The following is a 21,984-nucleotide window of genomic DNA, read 5'->3' as shown; positions in this document are numbered from 1 at the left end:
TCACAGGGCTAACATAGAGACACAGACAACCATTCACACTCACATTCACACCTACGGTCAATTTAGAGTCACCAGTTAACCTAACCGGCGGCACGGTGGTGTAGTGGTTAGCGCTGTCGCCTCACAGCAAGAAGGTCCTGGGTTCGAGCCCCGGGGCCGGCGAGGGCCTTTCTGTGTGGAGTTTGCATGTTCTCCCCGTGTCTGCGTGGGTTTCCTCCGGGTGTTCCGGTTTCCCCCACAGTCCAAAGACATGCAGGTTAGGTTAACTGGAGACTCTAAATTGAGCGTAGGTGTGAATGTGAGTGTGAATGGTTGTCTGTGTCTATGTGTCAGCCCTGTGATGACCTGGCGACTTGTCCAGGGTGTACCCCGCCTTTCGCCCGTAGTCAGCTGGGATAGGCTCCAGCTTGCCTGCGACCCTGTAGAAGGATAAAGCGGCTAGAGATAATGAGATGAGATGAGTTAACCTAACCTGCATGTCTTTGGACTGTGGGGGAAACCGGAGCACCCGGAGGAAACCCACACAGACACGGGGAGAACATGCAAACTCTGCACAGAAAGGCCCTCACCGGCCCTGGGGCTCGAACCCAGGACCTTCTTGCTGTGAGGCGACAGCGCTAACCACTACACCACCGTGCCGCGGGTTTGCGAATACTTGGTGATGAAAAATTGGTAGCACCACTATCAATCATGTGATGCACAGTGAATGTTCTCCAAGCTTTAGGAATTGTTTTTTGGTGTGTGGCCAAAAATGTCCTCGTGAGTGGCCAAAAATGTCGCAAAAAATTTAATGCATGCATTAAAATTTGGTGGCAATGCTTTTGTTGGCAAACTAATCAGCGAATACTCGCAGATGGGTTTGGGAATACTTCCTGAAGCTTTATTTTCCTCAATAACCCATCGCAAAGCATCATGAGCTGTAGTATGACCATAGCCTAAATGAACACCAAGATGCACTGTGATCCGATCACTCAAATCACTTGGTGAGGTGGTCTATGACACATTTGACCAGATCTTTTGCTGTGTAAATGCTAATGCATCCTGATATATCCCTGACAAGGTTGGAACATGAAAATGTGCCATCAATGCAGGATGTGGTTAGTCTGGCTAACGCGACTTCAAAGCTCTACGAGCTATTGGTCTGGCCAAGATATTAAGCCCAACCGTTTCCAAGAGCCCGTGGTTGACCCGCCTCCCTGAAATGCCTCATTTTGCTACTGGTCGAAGCCAGAAAAGGCTGTGACGAAGCTTAAACCAATCACATCACTCTTTCCTCTGACGTATGTGACGCGACGGGGCTAACTGGTAGATTAAACCATAGACATCCTATTATTAAACTCTTACTGAAGCCGGTCGGGAGCAAGGCGAAAACGTCCTTCCTTTCAATAAATACCTCCAGGGCTGCTCTTTGCTCCGTTTTCAATGAGAACTTCCCGTTGAATGCTTTCAATACAGCATTCGTGAATGAAGCGCTTCCGGCATAGATTCTGTAAACAATCTATGGCTTCCGGTCGCAGTTCTACTACGTCAGTGCCTTGAACACGCCTCTACCCAGGGCTGTTGGAGATGCTCAAAGTTGATTGGTTCCCGATTTTTCGGGAGCTTGGAAGAGCTGGAGATAGCTTGCCTGGCCAGACTAAGCTCGCAACAGGCCCTCGTGTTGCGTCATGCTTAGGATGGGCGGGCCCAGGCTAGGATGTGGTGGTTGTTTTGGTGACAGTGCAACAACACTCAAAAAAATGGAGAGGAGCACTGATGTACGTGGTTGGAGTGCAAGGAATTAATAATAACAGCAAGTTGCAAGTTTAATCTTTTTAACATGACTGTGTGCTGGGCCCTTTGACCTTCTAGCAGAAGTGACAGGCAGTAGCAAAATCTGAATACAAGTGGTCAGCTGGACACCTTGGAAACACATGCTACAAGTACACATAGGTGTAAATGACGATGCGTCTCAACCGTCCACCTGTCATCCGATCACCCAAGACGCATTTTCAAACCAAGTGTAAACAGGGCTTTTGTGTCATCACTAACTGGCTGTGGTGACAGAAAAGAGGCTTTCTCTTTTTTTCCTTTTATCAATGACTTACCCCTTTACCTTTTCTTTACTTAATGCTTCTAAGCTGGTACTGCACCAACTCTATTATCATGACAAAATATTCCCATGCCAGCACCAAGGCCTTCTCCTCCCAGCTTGGGCCTTCAGGCAGAAGCACATTTGCTTTATCAGGTAATCTGGCCCAAACTCTCATTAGTGAAGGAATGAATGAGAAAATGACTGTTTGCTTTTGAGGTGGTTTTTTTTTTTTTAGATCATTTTTGCCCTGCTTAGCAGACATGTTATCAGAGTGGGTGCTTGTATCTAGGCCAGCTAATTTATATACCAATTTATCATCTAGTAATTGTTTGCCTTTGAATGTTTTACTTCAGGACACAGGATGTCTTGATGCAGTTAATGTCTTGCTTGTTCTGATTGATTAGCAACCTTCTCTTTATGACTGGATATTTAGTAAGGTGTGTAAAAAAATATAGTTTTATGTCAGATTACTTGACTAGTTTTTTGAGAGTTGCATGAATCCATAGAGGCCACACCAAAACAGTGTAAGTTGTTTGTGTGAGAAGAGGGGTCGGATAGAAGCTGTTACTTTCCATTGACAATTGCTGCCAAAGAGATATGCTGGCTTCTGCAGGCAAAACAAGGGTGCAGAGACCTGCCCCTCAGCAACTGGGAGGAAGACATATAACACTTCATTCTCTGGGAATCACAAGCCATAAAACGCAAAATATTTGAAATATTTGCCTGTTAGGCTTGTGTTTAGAGGTAAACACAGCAGTCAAAATAGCCAAAAAAAACCACCTTTTCTTATTGAGTTATATTCCCAAAATTGTAAAAGACAGTGGGCATTAGCTTTAGTAACTTTAGAACCATTTCATTCAACAATAATTACTCTCACCAGAGGCATTAAAAGGAGCAGGTGTACATCTGATCATTCATCCAATTATCCAATCAGCTAATCATGTGGCAGGAGCACAATGTATACAGTCATGCACAGACAGGTCAAGACTTTCAGGTAACGTTTACATCAACCATCAGGATTTATTTTTAGCCCTTGTCTATGTAAACTCTAGAGACATGAAAAGCCCAAGACATCAGCAGTTTCTGAAATACTTAAACCTGTCTGGCACCAAAAAGACATGCCTGATTTATAGGGAGTGCCACTCTACAAGTATTGTCTCGTCTCTCCAGCAATGTCAAGTTCTTTTTCTGAATGGACCAAAAATTTCCAGACTTGCTCTGAAGCCAAGTTGTGCATTTTAGGACATTTTCATTTGACGAAGATTCACCTTTCAAAAAGACAACGTTTTTCTCAATAATGTCTCTATACTTGGATCTGTAAGTGGTGGGGCTTTATGGAGACATATTACCAGTCAAAAGTGTGTACACCCCTACTCTTTCATAGGTTTTTCTGTATTCTGACTATTTTCTACATTGTAGAACAATACTGAACACATCAAAACTATGAAATAACATATGGAACATGGATGGAATTGTGGGGTAAACAAAAAAAAGTTAAAAAAGAAAATATGTTTCATATTTTAGATTCTTTAAAGTAGCCAGCGTTTACTTTGATGACGCTTTGCACACTATTGTCATTATCTTTACCAGCTTCATGAGGTAGTCACCCGGAATGCTTTTCAATTAACAGCTGTGCCTTGTCAAAAGTTAATTAATGCAATTTCTTGCCTTTTTAATGCATGAGACCAAACAGTAAATAATAAAAATACAGTAAATAGCCCTATTCCATAACTGTTGTAATCCATATTATGTCAAGGACCGCTCGACTAAGTAAAGAGAAACAACAGTCCATTATTAATTCATAAAAAGAAAGAAAAAACATTGAATTAGAAGGTCTGTCCAAGCTTTTGACTGGTATTATAGGTGTGCCTTTCAAATCATGTTCAATTAACTTAATTTCCCACAGTTAATCTAGAAACCTTTCAATTGATTATGATCAAAGGAACCAATGGATCCAATGTTAGCTCAATTTCAAGTGTAATAGGAAAGGTTATATTGGGTGCATCGACAGTGGTTACGGGTATTTATCTGATACGACGCATATTTACTCATACTTGTAAAAAAAAATGCTCTGATACCAACATCTGTTATCATGTGACACTGTGGGAGGTAAAACATTATCGCACTGATATACAGAGTGCATGAAATGACAGCTGAAGTGGAATAAAACATGCTCTTTTCCATTGCAACTCTACTCAGTTCAAAGTAACTCATATAGCCAGTGAATGCACTTCATTTAAAATCAACTAGCTAATGAGCCTAGTAGCCTCAGTGTCTGAACATGCACATGTGCACTTTTCATGGCCATTATGTAAACTGGGAAAACATAAACGGAGCTAGATCTAATGTTCCATTATGTACCTGATTAATCCGAAGTAGGTTACTTATTTCTATAAGTAATAATCTCATTATACACCGTGTGAATGTTATCGAGAACAGGTTCAATACAGAATTTCACTTCAAATAAATCTGATGCATGAAACAATGTTGAAAATTATGGTGGATCAGCAACTGAGTTTCAATGGATATTGCAAATCAAAAGCTGGTCACTAAGTAGAAATAGCCCAGCTCCTCATAACTTTGGGCCAGTTTTCAGCATTAAAATAATATCACTTATATATAGATGAATTTAGAATAGAAAGTTATGTTTTCTAGCCATGTTACACTTGCAATGTCTAGACAGGCCGCATTACTAAGCAACATGGATTTGTTACACATTTTCTATGGATGCATGGAGTAAACCATGTGAGGATGCGTAGGAATAATAAATAGCTGCCTCTCATATTCTCACCCACATATTATGAGGAAGACACTGAATCATTATAAAACCTAAACTGCGGCTCACTGAATTGCAAAAGAAGCCAGCCCCACTTCTCTAATTACATTTGTGGAAGGACATGCATGCGTCAATTGAGTTACTGCAGAAAGAGAGAGTTGAGGAATAGAAAATGATGAAAACAGATGATAAAGTGTACAAGAATCATTGTGTAGATAAGTATATCCTGCTTCAGGATAGGTCCTTCATTTAAAATGTACAGCTGTATATTGTTACATTGGTTGAAAAAAGGTGCAAAGGTACACCAGTTTTGTGGCGTGCTGTTATATAATTCCTTTTGAAGGGTTAAGTGCTAATAGAGGAAGGCTCTGTTAGGCTGTCTTTATTAGTAGTCACAAAGTCAGACAGCTATAAATGGAAGGTATTTTGGGAGGTAGTCCTGCTTCCCTCCAGCCCCCACCCCTCCCCAAGCACCTACAGACAAGAAGGCATTTCTGTATGCATCTAAAAATTTATGAGTACTTTATTAGGAAGCAAATGTACCCTATTTAGGAGTGAACACTGATCATCCAGTGTGTAACTACCACCTAAACTTGGATAAGAGCTGCTCATCATAACAACAACCTACCACAATTTAACACCTGACCTAACTATTGTACTACTTTTAAGGAAACAAACAAACAAACAAACATCCGATAGGGACGTAACCAAATACAATACATTATTCAGAATGAGTAGGTAATATTTTCTAAACATATACAAAAACACATACGAATAACAGATACACTATTCATTTTTATGTTTGCTTTTGAAATGGTTCGCAGGGTATCTGGTTTTGAATAGAGGTGTGCATAATAACTGGGAGGTGGGTGTGAAATGAGAGGTCAGATATAAAACTCACAGAACAAACAGAGACCACAATTAATCTGAACGCAGTGTTCATTCATTCATCCTTAATAACTGTATGGTCATGACTATGGTGCTTTAAATTAAGCTAATAGTTTAGGAACATCTCAGTGTTTATTCATTCATTTTCTATACCACTTATCCATTACAGGTTGTGGGTGGGCTGGAGCCAATTCCAGATGACACTGGGTGAGAGGCGGTACACCTGGACACGGTGCTAATCTATTGTGCTATGGCTAACACAGAGAGACTTTTACATGTACATTCACACCTATGAGCAAATTAGAGTAACCAGTTGTCCTAATCCGCATGTCTTTGAACTGTGGGAAGAAACCGGAGCCCCCAGAGGATACCTGCAAAGGCACGAGGAGAACATGTAAACTCCACACTGAAAGGCCCCAGTCGACTGGGAGGTTCGAACCCAGAACCTTCTTGCTGTGAGAGGATAATGCTAACCACTGCACCACCATGCCACCCATGGTGTTCATATTTAATAACAGAAAATATCTTGCCCATTTCGGTCACACTTTTGGCTTAAATTCAAATACAAATACTGCTATGGATATATGAAGCGATAAACAGATACGCATAATGACATTGCATTACACTCCTAATATCAGGCATATTTACAATGCATGTGCAAATGTAGATTAATATTAATATTTTAAACTTGCACTGAAAGTATTATTATTATTATTATTATTATTATTATTATTATTGTTGTTGTTATTTACAACATACATACATCCATACCATGTGCTAATGTGTGAAGATTTAAACTTAAAACTTGGCCATGAATCCTGAATTTAGTTGATTGATCACTGCAATTTCATAATTACTGTAGTGCCTTTTGTAAATTTTTAGCTCTAATATGACTTTGGCTGGAACCTGTTCTGTTGATTACAACTGAAGTATGACTAATAAGTGTTATTAGTATAAATACACAGGAGATTATAGAAAATCATGCACATTGATTGGTTGAGAAATTCGGACTATTTCTCGATAATCACCTCGAGAGACTCGGCAAAATGGTAGCCAATCGCTTAGGGCCCGTCCACACGAGTACGTTTTTGTCGAATCCGCATAAATACTTTATCGTTTCGGCCTCGCGTCCAGACGGATCTGGCTTTTTCAAGGTGTGAAACCGGTATTTTTTGAAAACTGGTCCCAGAGTGGGAAAATCCTAAAACGCTGGATAGCCCGGAGTCGTCTGGACGGCGAATGCGGATTTTTTCAGAAACGATGACGTATAAGCCCCGCCTCTCTAACCTTTAACCTCAGCCTCCACCGCTAGACGCGTCATAACAACAACAATGGCGGACTACAGGCTTCTACCATATAGTTCCACTTCATTGTCGGTCCACACAAAAGACTCTCCTCTTCCTCTCAGAGTTGCGCTGGCCATGATTGTCCTCTTCTCGTGTTATGAGCTTGTTTGTAAACAGCGCATGACCTTTATACGCATGCTCCATGGCTTCTCTTCCGGTTTTAGTGTATTGGTGTGGCGGCGTCACAGCGCCACATACAGGCCTGGCATATGTACTACAGCGTTTTGGGTCGTTTCCAGTGAATCAAAATGACGCCACGTTTACGGAGATTTTTTTCAAAACGACAGCGTATTGGGTGAGGCCGCGTACTCATGTGGACGGGGCCCTAGACACTGAAATTTTTGAATTTTTTTTTAATCTGTGTGGACGCAGATATTCTGGAAACGACGCCGTGTTTACGGAGATATTTTTCAAAACGACAGCGTATTGGGTGAGGCCGCGTACTCGTGTGGACAGGCCCACAGTCACTGTAAATGAGGAAGAATTTGAAATTATGAAAGCAAATGCTGTTCCTAAAAGCACTAAAGATGCTACGAAGTTTGGTCTAAATCTGTTCAAAGGTAAGGTGGAATTGTGATTTATTTCATCTATTTCAAAACAAAGTATTTTATGTGAGTCGGCACAGATAAGTGACACAAGTCTGCACGCATTACATTTGAATGCTGCTTTTCGACTTTGAAATAAATACTTTTTTAAATAATCACCTGTATATTTATACTAAAACAATTATCCACCTTAGGCTCAGTGAATATCGGTGAATAATAATCTTGACTTCGTCTCGGTTATTATTCACCTATATTCACTTTGCCTTCTGCAAATAATTGTTTAAATAAAAACTCCACCATGCACTGTACAGGACTCAGACAACCAAAGATACACACACACACACACACACACACACACACACACACACACACACACACACAGAGTTAAATATTTGTTTAATCTGCACAGTCCTTTCAAATCAATACTTAGAAAAGAAAATATTTTAGCATATACACAAAAAAGAAAAACTAAACTCTGTGTAGCTCAGTAGTTTATGTATCACGGTTCCCATTTCTGCCTTCAGTATGCAGAATAGTTACAATGTCAGTAAGGGTCATCTGATAAAGAACATTACTAACATTAAATCAAACACAATCCACATCAGGCAAAAAGTAAAGTAGCAGGTTGTCCATTCCTATTTAAAAGCAGTAACATCTTATACCAGTCTAATTCTTGCTCAGTTTTCAATCAACAAACTTGTAAATCACAAGGTCTGTAGAGTGGCACTATAGAGCACAACCACAAACAGACAAAACATAAGAGCAGGACAAACAGTCATACCATTTTGGCGATGCTGTCCACGTTATCCAGCTGTCATCTTTGTTTATCCATGCAGAAGTTGGCTTTGTTTTGCAGACAGACTTATATCCACTGAGGACATATCTGCACTGTTGTCCAGTTTGGAGATGGTGCTGTATTTTGGCTGAAGCAACTCACTGCCATTCTACAACACAGCAGCAAAAAAGTTGCTCTGTGCCAGGGAGCCTGTTGCTTGGTTTGGTACTCTTGCTTCCTGACTACTTTTTCAGAGAGGGAGGGAGGGAGGGAGAGAGAGAGAGAGCAATAGAGGAGAAAGGGAGGGGAAAAAGAGAGGGGGGAGAAAAGCTTTCTCTAACAGAGGAAATCCCCCTTAAGGCTTTTCATACTTTTCCTCAGTGGCAGTTCTGGACTTCATATCCATTCCCCCCACACCAGCTATGGACAACACACACACACACACACACACACACACTTCATTCATGGACAAAAGACCACTAAAGACCCACTGAACTTTTTTTTTTTTTCATTTCCTCTGTTCAGCTTCTATTCTATTCTATTCTCTAAGCCTCACACACACACACACACACACACACACACACACACACACACACACACACACATCAGTGGGAGAGAGAGAGAGAGAGAGAGAGAGAGAGGGAAGGGGGAGGGGAGGGAGAGAATGACAGAGAAAGAGAGGGCAAGAAGGAGTGCAGACCCCTTGGAATGTATGGTTACACCCTTCTTGAACAGAAACACATAGACAGACACTATGGCTTGTGTGAGTGGATAATATTTATATAGTCTGCAATTTTAAATGAAGAATAATACACATGAATTCTTGGACGACGTACTCTGAGGAATGCACATGGCCTACATGCCAGCAAATAGGTTAAACTGGACTCTTTCACTCAGTCTGCCGTCTTTTGTTCTGCTTGCCTTACTGTACTTTGAGAGCTCTCTCTCTCTCTCTCTCTCTCTCAACAGCAGGTTGTAACAGATGTGAATATCCGAAAGTGCAGCAAAGAATCTCACATAAACAGAGGTTTGGGCATGAATTTCAACAAAATGCCTGAAAAGCAGCACTCATCTGTCCCGAACTCCTCTCTTTCAGGATTTCGCTGGTTTTAAATGTTCTTCTTAATACTGGAACGTCATAAATGTAGTGCTTTACTTTTAAAAGAACACAGACATATTTTTTTTACTACAGTTTCAGAATAATATTTGCAGAAACACACTGAGAAAGGAAGAGCTTTGTGGGGGGGGGGGGGGGGGGGGGACTGCAAGGGAATACATTCCTAAGAAAAGAAAGACAGCACAAGCAAATGGCTGGGAGCTGTTTTTATTTTAGCGTCCATCTCATGTCCAGAAATGAAAAGGGCTGGTCTATTGATGCCAGATCAAAGCAGCATAATGCACCAGACATGTATACTAAATCCCAATCTCATCAAAACCAGATGTGGACATGGAGAGGAAGAGATAGAAATTAAGAGAGATCATGCGGAGAAAAGGGTTGAGACAACAACAAAGACACTGCAATATAGAAAATGACTAAAGCGAGAAGAAACTCTAATGAAACCTTTCTACTGGATGAGCAAGAGAGGATAAGGCAACTAAAATAGGTGGATTGTTAGATTTTTAATATGTCCAGAGAGAAGGCGAGAGAAAGAAAAATAGAGGAACAGATGTGTGTGTGAACAATGCTGTAGGTTGTGAGTACAGCTGGATTTTTGCCTTTAACACAAGAATCTTCACAAAAGCCCTCAGGTCATCCTCAGCTAGTGAGCAGACTGCGAGTTTCCTTTACACTCCTCGAACTATAACATGACATATGGGTCAGAATGTTTTGCACAACTAACAAACATGCACATACACTCAGAGTGGTCTCCAAAGGTGGGCAAAAGGGCCAGTCACCCTGAGCCCTGCCCTTTGAGGAGCCCAACACTGATTACGCATTTGCTAAAATTATAGTATGTCGATATAAAATTCTCTAACCACAACAACAATACAAAACACCTACCAAGCACACCTACTGGGAAGCCATGGCCTAATGGTTAAAGAAGCAGCTTTTGGACCAAAAGGTTGCTGGTTTGATTCCTTACACCAGCAGGAATGGCTGAAGTACCCTTGAGCAAGGCACAACTCCAAACTGTTGCTTTGGGAATGTTGTATGTTGCTCTGGATAAGTGTGTCTGCTAAATGTCATTAATGTAATGTAACTTTTACTGCAAGGATAATTTTTTTAGTCGTTGTAGAATAAGCTCTGCCATGGAGAGACTAGTGGTGAATGAATGTGTGGATGGAGAGAATTTTGCAGGTGAGAGAAAGCAGCAACTGTAAACAAAAGCATGGCAGATCTGTCAAAGTATGTACCAAAAAATATGATCGTGTTTTTGATAACAGGGAATGAGTCAATGAAAGAAAGAAACAACAATATCACTAATCACCTGCTAGCTGCTCTGCTGTATATGAAGTATAGATTTGAATGAATGAATGAATTGAATGAATGAATTGAATTGAATTGAATTGAATTGAATGAATTGAATTTATTTATTTATTTCGAACATGTATAAAAATGTATGTAACTATTTGTACATACAAAAGAAAGAAAATGAAAAAAGTGACAAAAAAAGAATAAATAAAATAACATAAAGAGCTAATACATTACAATACACCGCACATTGTTCGAAAAAGGAGTGGGAAGAAGTACAATACTTTTTTTAATTTCCCACCCCTTTTTAACTACCCCGAAATCCAAACTACATTAATACAGCTATAAAAAATATATACCATATATACACTTCATGATTATCCATATAAATATCTCATCTCATCTCATTATCTGTAGCCGCTTTATCCTGTTCTACAGGGTCGCAGGCAAGCTGGAGCCTATACCAGCTGACTACGGGCGAAAGGCGGGGTACACCCTGGACAAGTCTCCAGGTCATCACAGGGCTGACACATAGACACAGACAACCATTCACACTCACATTCACACCTACGGTCAATTTTAGAGTCATCAGTTAACCTAACCTGCATGTCTTTGGACTGTGGGGGAAACCGGAGCACCCGGAGGAAACCCACGCGGACACGGGGAGAACATGCAAACTCCGCACAGAAAGGCCCTCGCCAGCCACGGGGCTCGAACCCAGACCTTCTTGCTGTGAGGCGACAGCGCTAACCACTACACCACTGTGCTGCCCCCATATAAATATATAATTACAAAAATAAATATATACTACATACCATATATATATATATATATATACACATATACATACACACACATATTATATATATATATATATATATATATATATATAAACACACACACACACATACATATATATAAATATATATATATATATATATATATATATATATATATATATATATATATATATATATATATACACACATACATACAAACACATACACTTCATAAATATCCATATAAATATATAATTACAACAATATATATATATATATACTTTATACCATATATACACTTCATAAATATCTATATAAATATATAATTACAAAAATAAATATCTACTACATACCTATCCCTGTAAATATGAAGATATCTATCCCCATAAATAAACATATACCATATACTAAGCTAGTTCTAATATAACAATCAACCCTATTCTATTTATCCCTCATCATCCTCCATTAACATACTTCCTCTTCAATATACTTGTTTAAAAATATTTTTTGTACCTTTTTTTAAACAGATTTATATTTGCACTTTGTTTTATTTCTGTCTCCAGTCTGTTCCATAAAGTCACCCCACAGCTCGATACGCACATGCTTTTCATATTTGTTCTAACCTTTGGTTTTTTAAAATTTAGGTCTCCCCTTAGATTATATCCCCCCTCTCTCTCACTAAACATTCCTTGTATATTTTTCGGCAATAGATTATTTCTTGCTTTGTACATTATTTGTGCTGTTCTGAATTTTACCAGATCCATAAATTTCAACATGTGTGATTTTATGAATAGTGAGTTTGTGTGATCTCTGTATCCTGTTTTGTTTATTGTCCTTATTGCTCTTTTCTGTATTGTACATATTGGCTGCAGAGTGGTTTTGTAGGTATTTCCCCAGACTTCGACACAATAAGTCAGATATGGCAAAAATAATGAGTAATATAGAGTATGCAAAGATTTACAATCAAGAATATATTTTGTTTTCCACAGAATTGCCGAGCACTTTGCCAGTTTTGCTCGTACATATCCTACATGAGGTTTCCAGCAGACTTTAGGATCCAAAATCACACCAAGAAATTTAATTTCCTGTACCATTTCTTTGATTTGTTTGTTTGTTTGTTTGTTTGTTTGTTTGTTTGTTTGTTTGTATTCACTCAGGTAACTTTTAGAGATTAACCTTACACCATATTTAATTTTAATATTGGAGGAAATATTTGCTCTGTCTATGGTACTCAATCCTAGACATATATGGACATATTTACTACTAATACTTTGATATTTTTCAGCCTTTCACTCATTTTTTATTAAAATGGATTGCAAATACAAAGTGCATTTCTGCACCCAAATCAATAGTAGATACCCCAACTACCCCAAACACAACCATGTTATAGATAGGTGTCCATATTTGCTCTGCACATTATATATGCAGCTTTGCCTAAATGCATTTAAGAAATGTTTGATTTGCCATGCTGTTGTTCACACACTACTTATTTTTGGTTCAACAGCCCAATTTTATGTGCACAGCACATACACATCACATTCCCTCAACCTGGGAGCCACAAGAAAATTACAGTCCTGGGCCCTGAACACCACTTGACACTGTCCTGTACACACTTACCCTAACGCACACACAGTATCCACATGTAATCCTTTTGACATAAATGTAAGGCATACTGCACAGATACTGCATCAAAGTGTTTACAACCTAAATCTAATCCCAGTTATTTAAATAATCTATCTAAATCCCAGTAATCCAGATGCAATGTAATTTTATGTGTGTGTGTGTGTACTTACAGTAGCATGGAACAAGCATTAGAATCTATAAGGTTGCAATGTGATTGGCTCTCCCCGGTTCCATATACTGGTTTCTGATTGGAAAACAAGCAAATATACAGTGAGCTTTAGATAGGGTCACTGGATTCTATCTGGATTCTATTCTAGACTGGAAAAAAAAGTTTATGTCTTTATAACTTTAAAATTTATTTGAGAATCTTGTTTGAAACAGTTAGTCAATAAAGTTAGCAATTTGCAAAATCAATCAATCAATCTGATTTTTGTGAAAGTGCTCAGTTATTGTCCATAATTAGCACAGGTTGGAAAATGTACAGATAAATTGTACTTAAAGATGACGTATTATACCCCATTTCCACAAGTTGACACAGTTCCCTGAGGTTTTAATGAAATGTCTGTGACATGCTTTGGTTAAAATACCACAAGGATAAAGCACCATAGCTCCCTTCTCACTCTGTCTAACCATCACTGTTCAAAACAGTTGATTTGAGTGCCTGTTCCTTTAAATGATAATGAGCCACTGCTCACCCTACCTCCCACTTTTGCCAGCCAATCAGGTAGCACTTTTTATTCACATCTATTCATTTAGGGAAGCCATGGCCTAATGGTTAGAGATGCAGCTTTGGGCTTAAAAGGTTGCTGGTTTGATTCCCTGCACCAGCAGGAATGGCTGAAGTGCCCTTGAGCAAGGCACTGAACCCCCAACTGTTCCCCAGGCTGCTCTGGGTATGTTGTGCATTGCTCTGGATAAGAGCATCTGCTAAATGCCTGCTAATGGACTATTCATTCAGAAAGGCAATTCTCAAGCCATGACTGGAGATACTTGGATGAGGGGGCAGCATAATTCTAACAATCTCCCCTTGTGACATAGAAAGAGGAGCCAAATTTGAACGGCTTGTTTTTGAAGTACATTTTCTGAAATAGGCAGCTTCAAAGAAACTAACTGGGTTATCTTATTTCAGAGTTTGTGGGTTGGTGGGCACACCAGATACACAAGCACTGAAAAGTGAGTTTTTCACAATATGTCCTCTTTAAGTAAATGTACGGATACTGTGTCAAAATGCTTTGCTGAGGGCATTTTTAGTTCTGAAACTATACAGGTGGCCTGATGTGCAAAGTTGTAACTAACTGGACTAGTACATTATAGGAATGGGCAAAAATGGCCACCATGACAATGTTTAACTATTATGATACTTGAAATCCTCTTCAAGACATTATAAGTATAATAGTATGTCTTCATATAGCATACGTATCACAATATCCTATGTCATACTCACCATCCACTTTAATGGAAAAACCTGTACACCTTCTTATTCAAGCAATTGTCAGCCAATCATGTGGCAGCAACACAATGCATAAATGCATGCAGATACAGGTCAAGAGCTTCAGTTATGGTTTTTCTCAGTAGCTTTGGTGCATTTCTCAGATCAGAATTGAAATTCTCAAAACTGTTTGTTCAAACTCCACATCATCTAGTCAGTTGTGCACATCATAAAAGCAATTTCTCATTATCTTGAAACAACAGCAAATGCTTTGGTACATACATGCAGCTGATTGTGTACAATTGTCTACTGTTTTTTACATTATCAATATGTCGGTCAAAATGCATTATGCTGGTTCTCTGTCCCACCACCCAAAACATCTAGGCATTATTTCATTGCTTGAGTCATATGCAAAAGTATTGGACTAGTTGTTATAATCTGTCAATCATATTTGATTCATTTCTAATACCTTTTTTGGTAAATGTGCCCTAAATTGATGAATTGGTCTCAGGTGAATCTTAACTTTCACTTATGAGGGGGAATGTGCGAAGCATCAGATCAACCAATGATCTACCAGTTCTCTATACTAGCTCAGAGGTTGAATCCCATGAACCTTCAATTGGCAGGCATATATATATATATATATATATATATATATATATATATATATATATTCAAGTTGGCTATAAGCCATGTACGACAAGATTGAGTGGAATGTTTTATTCTGTCCATGCTCATTGGATTTTGAGAAACAGAGCATTTTTATTTTTATTTTTTATAAATTCGATGAATAAAACCTTTATACAAAACATCCAACAAAATCATTTCTGCTTAGAATGTACACAAACCGGTGAAATGACAGTAGCAATTTGTGAAAAATGCTACAATAATAACTCTTGAAAAACAAAAAAGATACTTTCTTACCATCAAATAATTTAATTCCATATTTTGTTGCTATTTTCGTATTTTGGGGGGTTTTGTTTTCAAGTAGAGTTTTTATTTCGTCCTTGGTTGGTTCAGCAACACGCTCCACCATTTTGTTTTTGTTTTTTTCTCCTCACGGTATATGAGCTGATATCCTAGTAGTTAGAGTAGCCAATCAGAGCATGCAATTGCTCATATCCAGTGAATGTGGAGAGAATATATATATATATATATATATATATATATATATATATATATATATATATATATATATATATATATACACACAGTGGGGCAAAAAAGTATTTAGTCAGCCACCAATTGTGCAAGTTCTCCCACTTAAAAAGATGAGAGAGGCCTGTAATTTTCATCATAGGTACACTTCAACTATGAGAGACAGAATGGGGGGAAAAGAATCCAGGAAATCACATTGTAGGATTTTTAATGAATTAATTGGTAAATTCCTTGGTAAAATAAGTATTTGGTCACCTACAAACAAGCAAGATTTCTGGCTCTCACAGACCTGTAACTTCTTCTTTAAGAGGCTCCTCTGTCCTCCACTCGTTACCTGTATTAATGGCACCTGTTTGAACTCGTTATCAGTATAAAAGACACCTGTCCACAACCTCAAACAGTCACACTCCAAACTCCACTATGGCCAAGACCAAAGAGCTGTCAAAGGACACCAGAAACAAAATTGTAGACCTGCACCAGGCTGGGAAGACTGAATCTGCAATAGGTAAGCAGCTTGGTGTGAAGAAATGAACTGTGGGAGCAATTATTAGAAAATGGAAGACATACAAGACCACTGATAATCTCCCTCGATCTGGGGCTCCATGCAATATCTCACCCCGTGGGGTCAAAATGATCACAAGAATGGTGAGCAAAAATCCCAGAACCACACGGGGGGACCTAGTGAATGACCTGCAGAGAGCTGGGACCAAAGTAACAAAGGCTACCATCAGTAACACACTACGCCGCCAGGGACTCAAATCCTGCAGTGCCAGACGTGTCCCCCTGCTTAAGACAGTACATGTCCAGGCCAATCTGAAGTTTGCTAGAGAGCATTTGGATGATCCAGAAGAGGATTGGGAGAATGTCATATGGTCAGATGAAACCAAAATAGAACTTTTTGGTAAAAACTCAACTTGTCGTGTTTGGAGGAGAAAGAATGCTGAGTTGCATCCAAAGAACACCATACCTACTGTGAAGCATGGGGGTGGAAACATCATGCTTTGGGGCTGTTTTTCTGCAAAGGGACCAGGACGACTGATCCGTGTAAAGGAAAGAATGAATGGGGCCATGTATCATGAGATTTTGAGTGAAAACCTCCTTCCATCAGCAAGAGCATTGAAGATTAAACGTGGCTGGGTCTTTCAGCATGACAATGATCCCAAACACACCGCCCGGGCAACGAAGGAGTGGCTTCGTAAGAAGCATTTCAAGGTCCTGGAGTGGCCTAGCCAGTCTCCAGATCTCAACCCCATAGAAAATCTTTGGAGGGAGTTGAAAGTCCGTGTTGCCCAGCGACAGCCCCAAAACATCACTGCTCTAGAGGAGATCTGCATGGAGGAATGGGCCAAAATACCAGCAACAGTGTGTGAAAACCTTGTGAAGACTTACAGAAAATGTTTGACCTCTGTCATTGCCAACAAAGGGTATATAACAAAGTATTGAGATGAACTTTTGTTATTGACCAAATACTTATTTTCCACCATAATTTGCAAATAAATTCTCTAAAAATCAGACAATGTGATTTTCTGGATTTCTGGATTTTTTTTTTTCTCATTTTGTCTCTCATAGTTGAGGTATACCTATGATGAAAATTACAGGCCTCTCTCATCTTTTTAAGTGGGAGAACTTGCACAATTGGTGACTGACTTTTTTCCCCCACTGTATATATATATATATATATATATATATATATATATATATATATATATACACACACTGTGTAACGATTTCTGACACAGTAACAGAAGGACAGCCCAGGAGAAGAGGAGTAAGGATGCAGGGTAGAAGGGTAAGGAGGCAAAACAGAGAAAGAGAAAGAAGAGGCCAAGTACATAGGCATGTTCCAGATGAAATAAGGGCCACAACTGTGGACCATGATCTCAATCATGACCTTACAATGACCGAGGCTGGCTGAAGTGTGCAGCCAAATATTGGGAGAACCACTGTATCCTCAATCATACAAACATTTTGTCGGGAAAACAGGTGGTTAATCCAAAAATGTGCACTGTACTGTGTAATACTGTACACTTTAAAGCTTTGAAGTACAGAATTCCACTTGCTTTTACATTTATTCATGTAGCTATTCATTGTACTGTACTATATTTATGTATTTATGCATTGTACTGTATTTACAATGTACTATATTGTACCACATAGGACTACAAAACTATTGCACAAAGGTGGAAGAGGGTAAAACCTTTGAATCATATCCAGTGTCTTGCAATTAATCGCCCCACACAGTAATGTTTAACTTTGCAGTATTGACATTGTTATACCACGCAGAAAAAAGTGCTGCCTTGTGCATTTTCAGTCAGGGTTACCAAAACCATAGTCACAGTTTTCATTAGAAAATACTTACTTACAGAGCAAACTGTTATACTTACATGACTGAACATTTTGACTATCTTGTTCATAAACAATGGCACAAGGACTTGTCATTCTGAAGGTACTGACAATTAATTGGCATAAATATTTGCTTTTGAGACATAAACTAAGCATTTTGAGCAAGTTATGTGCTTTTGCAGGTATTCCACTGTGTTTTGCAGTTTGCACACATTGTTTCAAGAAATGCGCTTACTGTTGTGCAAACATTAATGATGATTCGAGAAATGCATGAAAGTGACTGAGAAAAACTGTAATGTTCACATCAAACATCAGAATGGGGAAAAAATGTGATCTCAGCATCTTTGACTCTAACATGGTTATTGGTGCCAGATGGACTGGTCTGAGTATGTCAGAAACTGCTGATCTTCACAGATTTTCATGCACAACATTCTCTAGAGTTTAGAGCTGTGAAAAAATAATAAAACATCGAGGAACACATGAATGATGAGTGTCTGTCTTCACTGAAAGACCTGAAGCCTTTCTGACTGATTGTATTCTTAGACCCTGACCTATTTTCACTAGCATGAGGATGTTTTTGACGAAGACTACAAAGCACTTCTGTAAGTCTCTCTGAACATGGGAGTCTGTTATATGCTGTAAATAGAAATATACATTTAAATGATATATAATTTTGCCTAGGTTTGCTAGCAAAGTACCAACAAGGGCCACTACAGGTTCATATATTGAACACAAATAAAATTAAGGAATTTCACAAAGAAAAGGAAGGAAAATGAAGCTTTTGCAATATATATATTTTTTTGCTTGTTTTTTTTGTTTTGTTTTGTTTTTACTGTCCCATCAGTTAGTTGTTACAATGGCTAACAAAATGCACTGATAACTGATGGCAACAAATATACTCAGTAAGCTGTATCATAATACTGTTACAATACAAGTCAAAGATTTGGACACACCTACTCATTCATAGGTTTTTCTTTATTTTCCTTTATTAAAATACATTTCATGTCTTAAATAAATAATGTACTGTCATTTCCCTTTACCATATGTTATTTCATAGTTTTGATGTCTTTAGTATTGTTATACAGTGTAGAAAATAGTCAGAATACAGAAAAACCTATGAATGAGTAGGGGTGCCCAAACTTTTGACTGGTGCTGTATATCATGATATTAATATACTATTATTGCATTGCCCAGCCCTAGTACAATATTTATGTTACTTGCAGCAGTTACGGTATGCTGACTTCCTTGCAACAGGATTGTGCAATAACACCCAACCAGTAACTATGTTATAAAAGGATGTGTCCATTCATGTTTAGCAGAAACTTGAACCTTAAACTTCTAGTGAAATAAATTGCATAGTTTTGGGAATTACTGGGCTGTTTATGGGTGGGTTGATTTACTGAAACATGGCACAAAGCTGCTGTTTGTTTTTGTCTCTTTTGTTATCAGTGTCTACCCATCACAGTGAGTCTACTTCCTACTGCCCCACCACCTCTCTCTCTCTCTCTCTCTCTCTTTCTCTCTCGTACACCTCCCCCATGACCCACTTTTCCCCATAGAAAAACAGTAAATGTTAAATCTATTTGACTGACAGCTGAAAACCCTTGCACTTAAAAGAGACTTAAAGAAGGAATGTAAAATATCTTCATCCATTAGAAAAAAGCATAAAAACAGACAAGGCTTAACTCAGGTATGCATTATCTATCAATACCTGCTTTAGGAGCACATCTGGACTGTAGAAAGGAAACGTGTGTGTGTGTGTGTGTGTGTGTGTGTGTGTGTGTGTGTGTGTGTGTGTGTGTTCACGTGATTTTTTTTTTCCATTTGCAATGCCACAGTAATTTACTAAAGTAAAATAATGTATTTCAACTTAATCACAAACCAATCAGCCAAATATACTGAATTTCCTGTCACTCCCTTATTAAAAATCTTATTGTGATTGTTTTGTTTTGGCCACTAGCTGTGTTGCAGATTCATTCCCAGGATGAAAATTACTCACACTCCATCTGTTTCTCTTTAACTCATCTCCTCTCCATGAGAGCACAATATGAGGCTTAATTTTAGGTTGGATGCATTTGATTTTAATAATGAAATAAATCTGTGACAGGGAGTATAAAATAAACAGTGTCCGGATTTTAGTTTCACCTCAGTGCCTTTTGGTCTCACAGCAAGATTCACATTTACTTTGATGGCATTAACGATTAAACAGGACATGATCATTTCTGTTATGCCGGTCATAGAAAGGAGTATATTTAAGAGATCAAGTGGTAGTTTCTCTTCATTCAATGGTTCGTGAAATATATTTCAGCTAACTTGGTTCAATGCTTCTTGTCCTGCCTTTGCACTTTCTTGCAGGATCTGGCTGATCTAGAATATCAAGAGCAGATGTCATGATGCTCTGGTTGGGTGCAAGCATATTTCCAAGCTAGTGCAAAAGGGTTTAGATAACCCACATGAGAGAATAACAGTGCAGCAAGTTAATCAACTAAGGCCCTGTCCACACAGCAACGGATTCAGGTGAATCCGATAAAAAATTTTTATCGTTTCGGCCTGGCGTCCACACGGCACCGGCGTTTTGGGTGCCCCAAAACAATATTTTTTGAGAACGGTTTCCAGAGTGGAAAAATCTGGCAACGGCACCGTTGCGAAGTCGTCTGGATGAGTTGAACGGATTTGTTTACGATGACGTCACAACCACATGACTAGAACAAGCAGCACTCTCACGCGCATCATTCGTAACAACAACAGCAACAATGGCGGACCCTAGAGTAGTAGTAGTTCAGTGCCGGGTAGAAGAAGGGGTTTATGCGTATGCGTCCTACTTCTTCTATTGTTCTGGTGTCTCCGATGGGACCGTCTTACAGTGCATGTAGAGGTGTGGCATGTGTATTGCATCGTTTTCAGCAAGTGTTGCGTTGCCATATGTACCTGATATTTTACTGATCCGTTGCCCATGTGGACGCGATATTTTTTTTACCCGCTAAAAAAAAAATCTCGTTGCCATTGTCATGTGGATGTAGCCTAAGTCAAACCTCTTTCTAATTCATTCAGAAGACCACAGGTGTGTCAAGGTAAGTGTAATTAATAGAAGAAAGAAAGAAAGAAAGAAAGAAAGAAAGAAAGAAAGAAAATTACCTCCAGCTGCCGCTGGTCAAACCCAAACCTTTGCAGTTGATTCAATAGACTGAAAATGATTCACCTTGCACATACTTAGCAAAATTAATTTAGCATCAAAGTGTTTCATACGGTGTGACAACCAGTGTATACTGGTATTTATTTGGATTGTCATTGGTTTGAATTGAACAATTCAGACAAGTCACATTCAATGCAGGTTCCTCTACCAGTGACTGACCATTGATCTCCTGGACATGCTGAAATATAATTGCCAAAAAATTGTCTAGAACTAGTAAACAAAATGTTTGGAACACTGCACAATTACATTAGTTTGGGTGTCAAAATAAGCACTTGATAATATTCCCTTGCCATGACATATAAATAGCAATTATGGTTAGTGATATAGTGAATAGTAAAATGCTGGAAATAAATATTTTTAAATAATAAAATCAGTTTGATTTGATCAAATGACGATTTGTAGTTTATCAGTGCAGGTGGCTTCTACTGCCTGATATGTCCATTTGCTGTGCAATGTTTGATGTGAGCTGCATAATAGCTTACAGCTTCTGTTTACACAAACAGAGGGATTCATTGTGTGTGTGCGTGCGTGCGTGTGTGTACTTACTACATACTGAGGATCGGAATACATTTTTTTTACCAACACAGTTAAGACATTTTTGGGAAGTGAGGACATTTTGGCTGGTCCTCACTTCTTCAAAGG

General features: G+C 38.8%; 1 protein-coding gene across 3 annotated transcripts in view; it reads right to left on the bottom strand.

The window, feature by feature from the left end:
- quo (quattro) overlaps positions 1-8,612 on the bottom strand; it is a 70,121-nt gene extending 61,509 nt beyond the window's left edge. For all 3 annotated transcript variants that reach the window (XM_060919504.1, XM_060919505.1, XM_060919506.1), the window contains exon 1: positions 8,411-8,612. In XM_060919504.1, the coding sequence (XP_060775487.1) occupies positions 8,411-8,413 (3 nt within the window). In that variant the 5' untranslated portion in view covers positions 8,414-8,612. The remainder of the gene's footprint in view (positions 1-8,410) is intronic.
- Between the last annotated feature and the right edge of the window lie 13,372 nt (positions 8,613-21,984).

Source organism: Neoarius graeffei, chromosome 4 (assembly GCF_027579695.1).
Source record: "Neoarius graeffei isolate fNeoGra1 chromosome 4, fNeoGra1.pri, whole genome shotgun sequence".
NCBI lineage: Eukaryota > Metazoa > Chordata > Actinopteri > Siluriformes > Ariidae > Neoarius > Neoarius graeffei.
The sequence above is the reverse complement of the archived record's forward strand: the minus strand, read 5'-3'. Positions and strand labels throughout refer to the sequence as shown.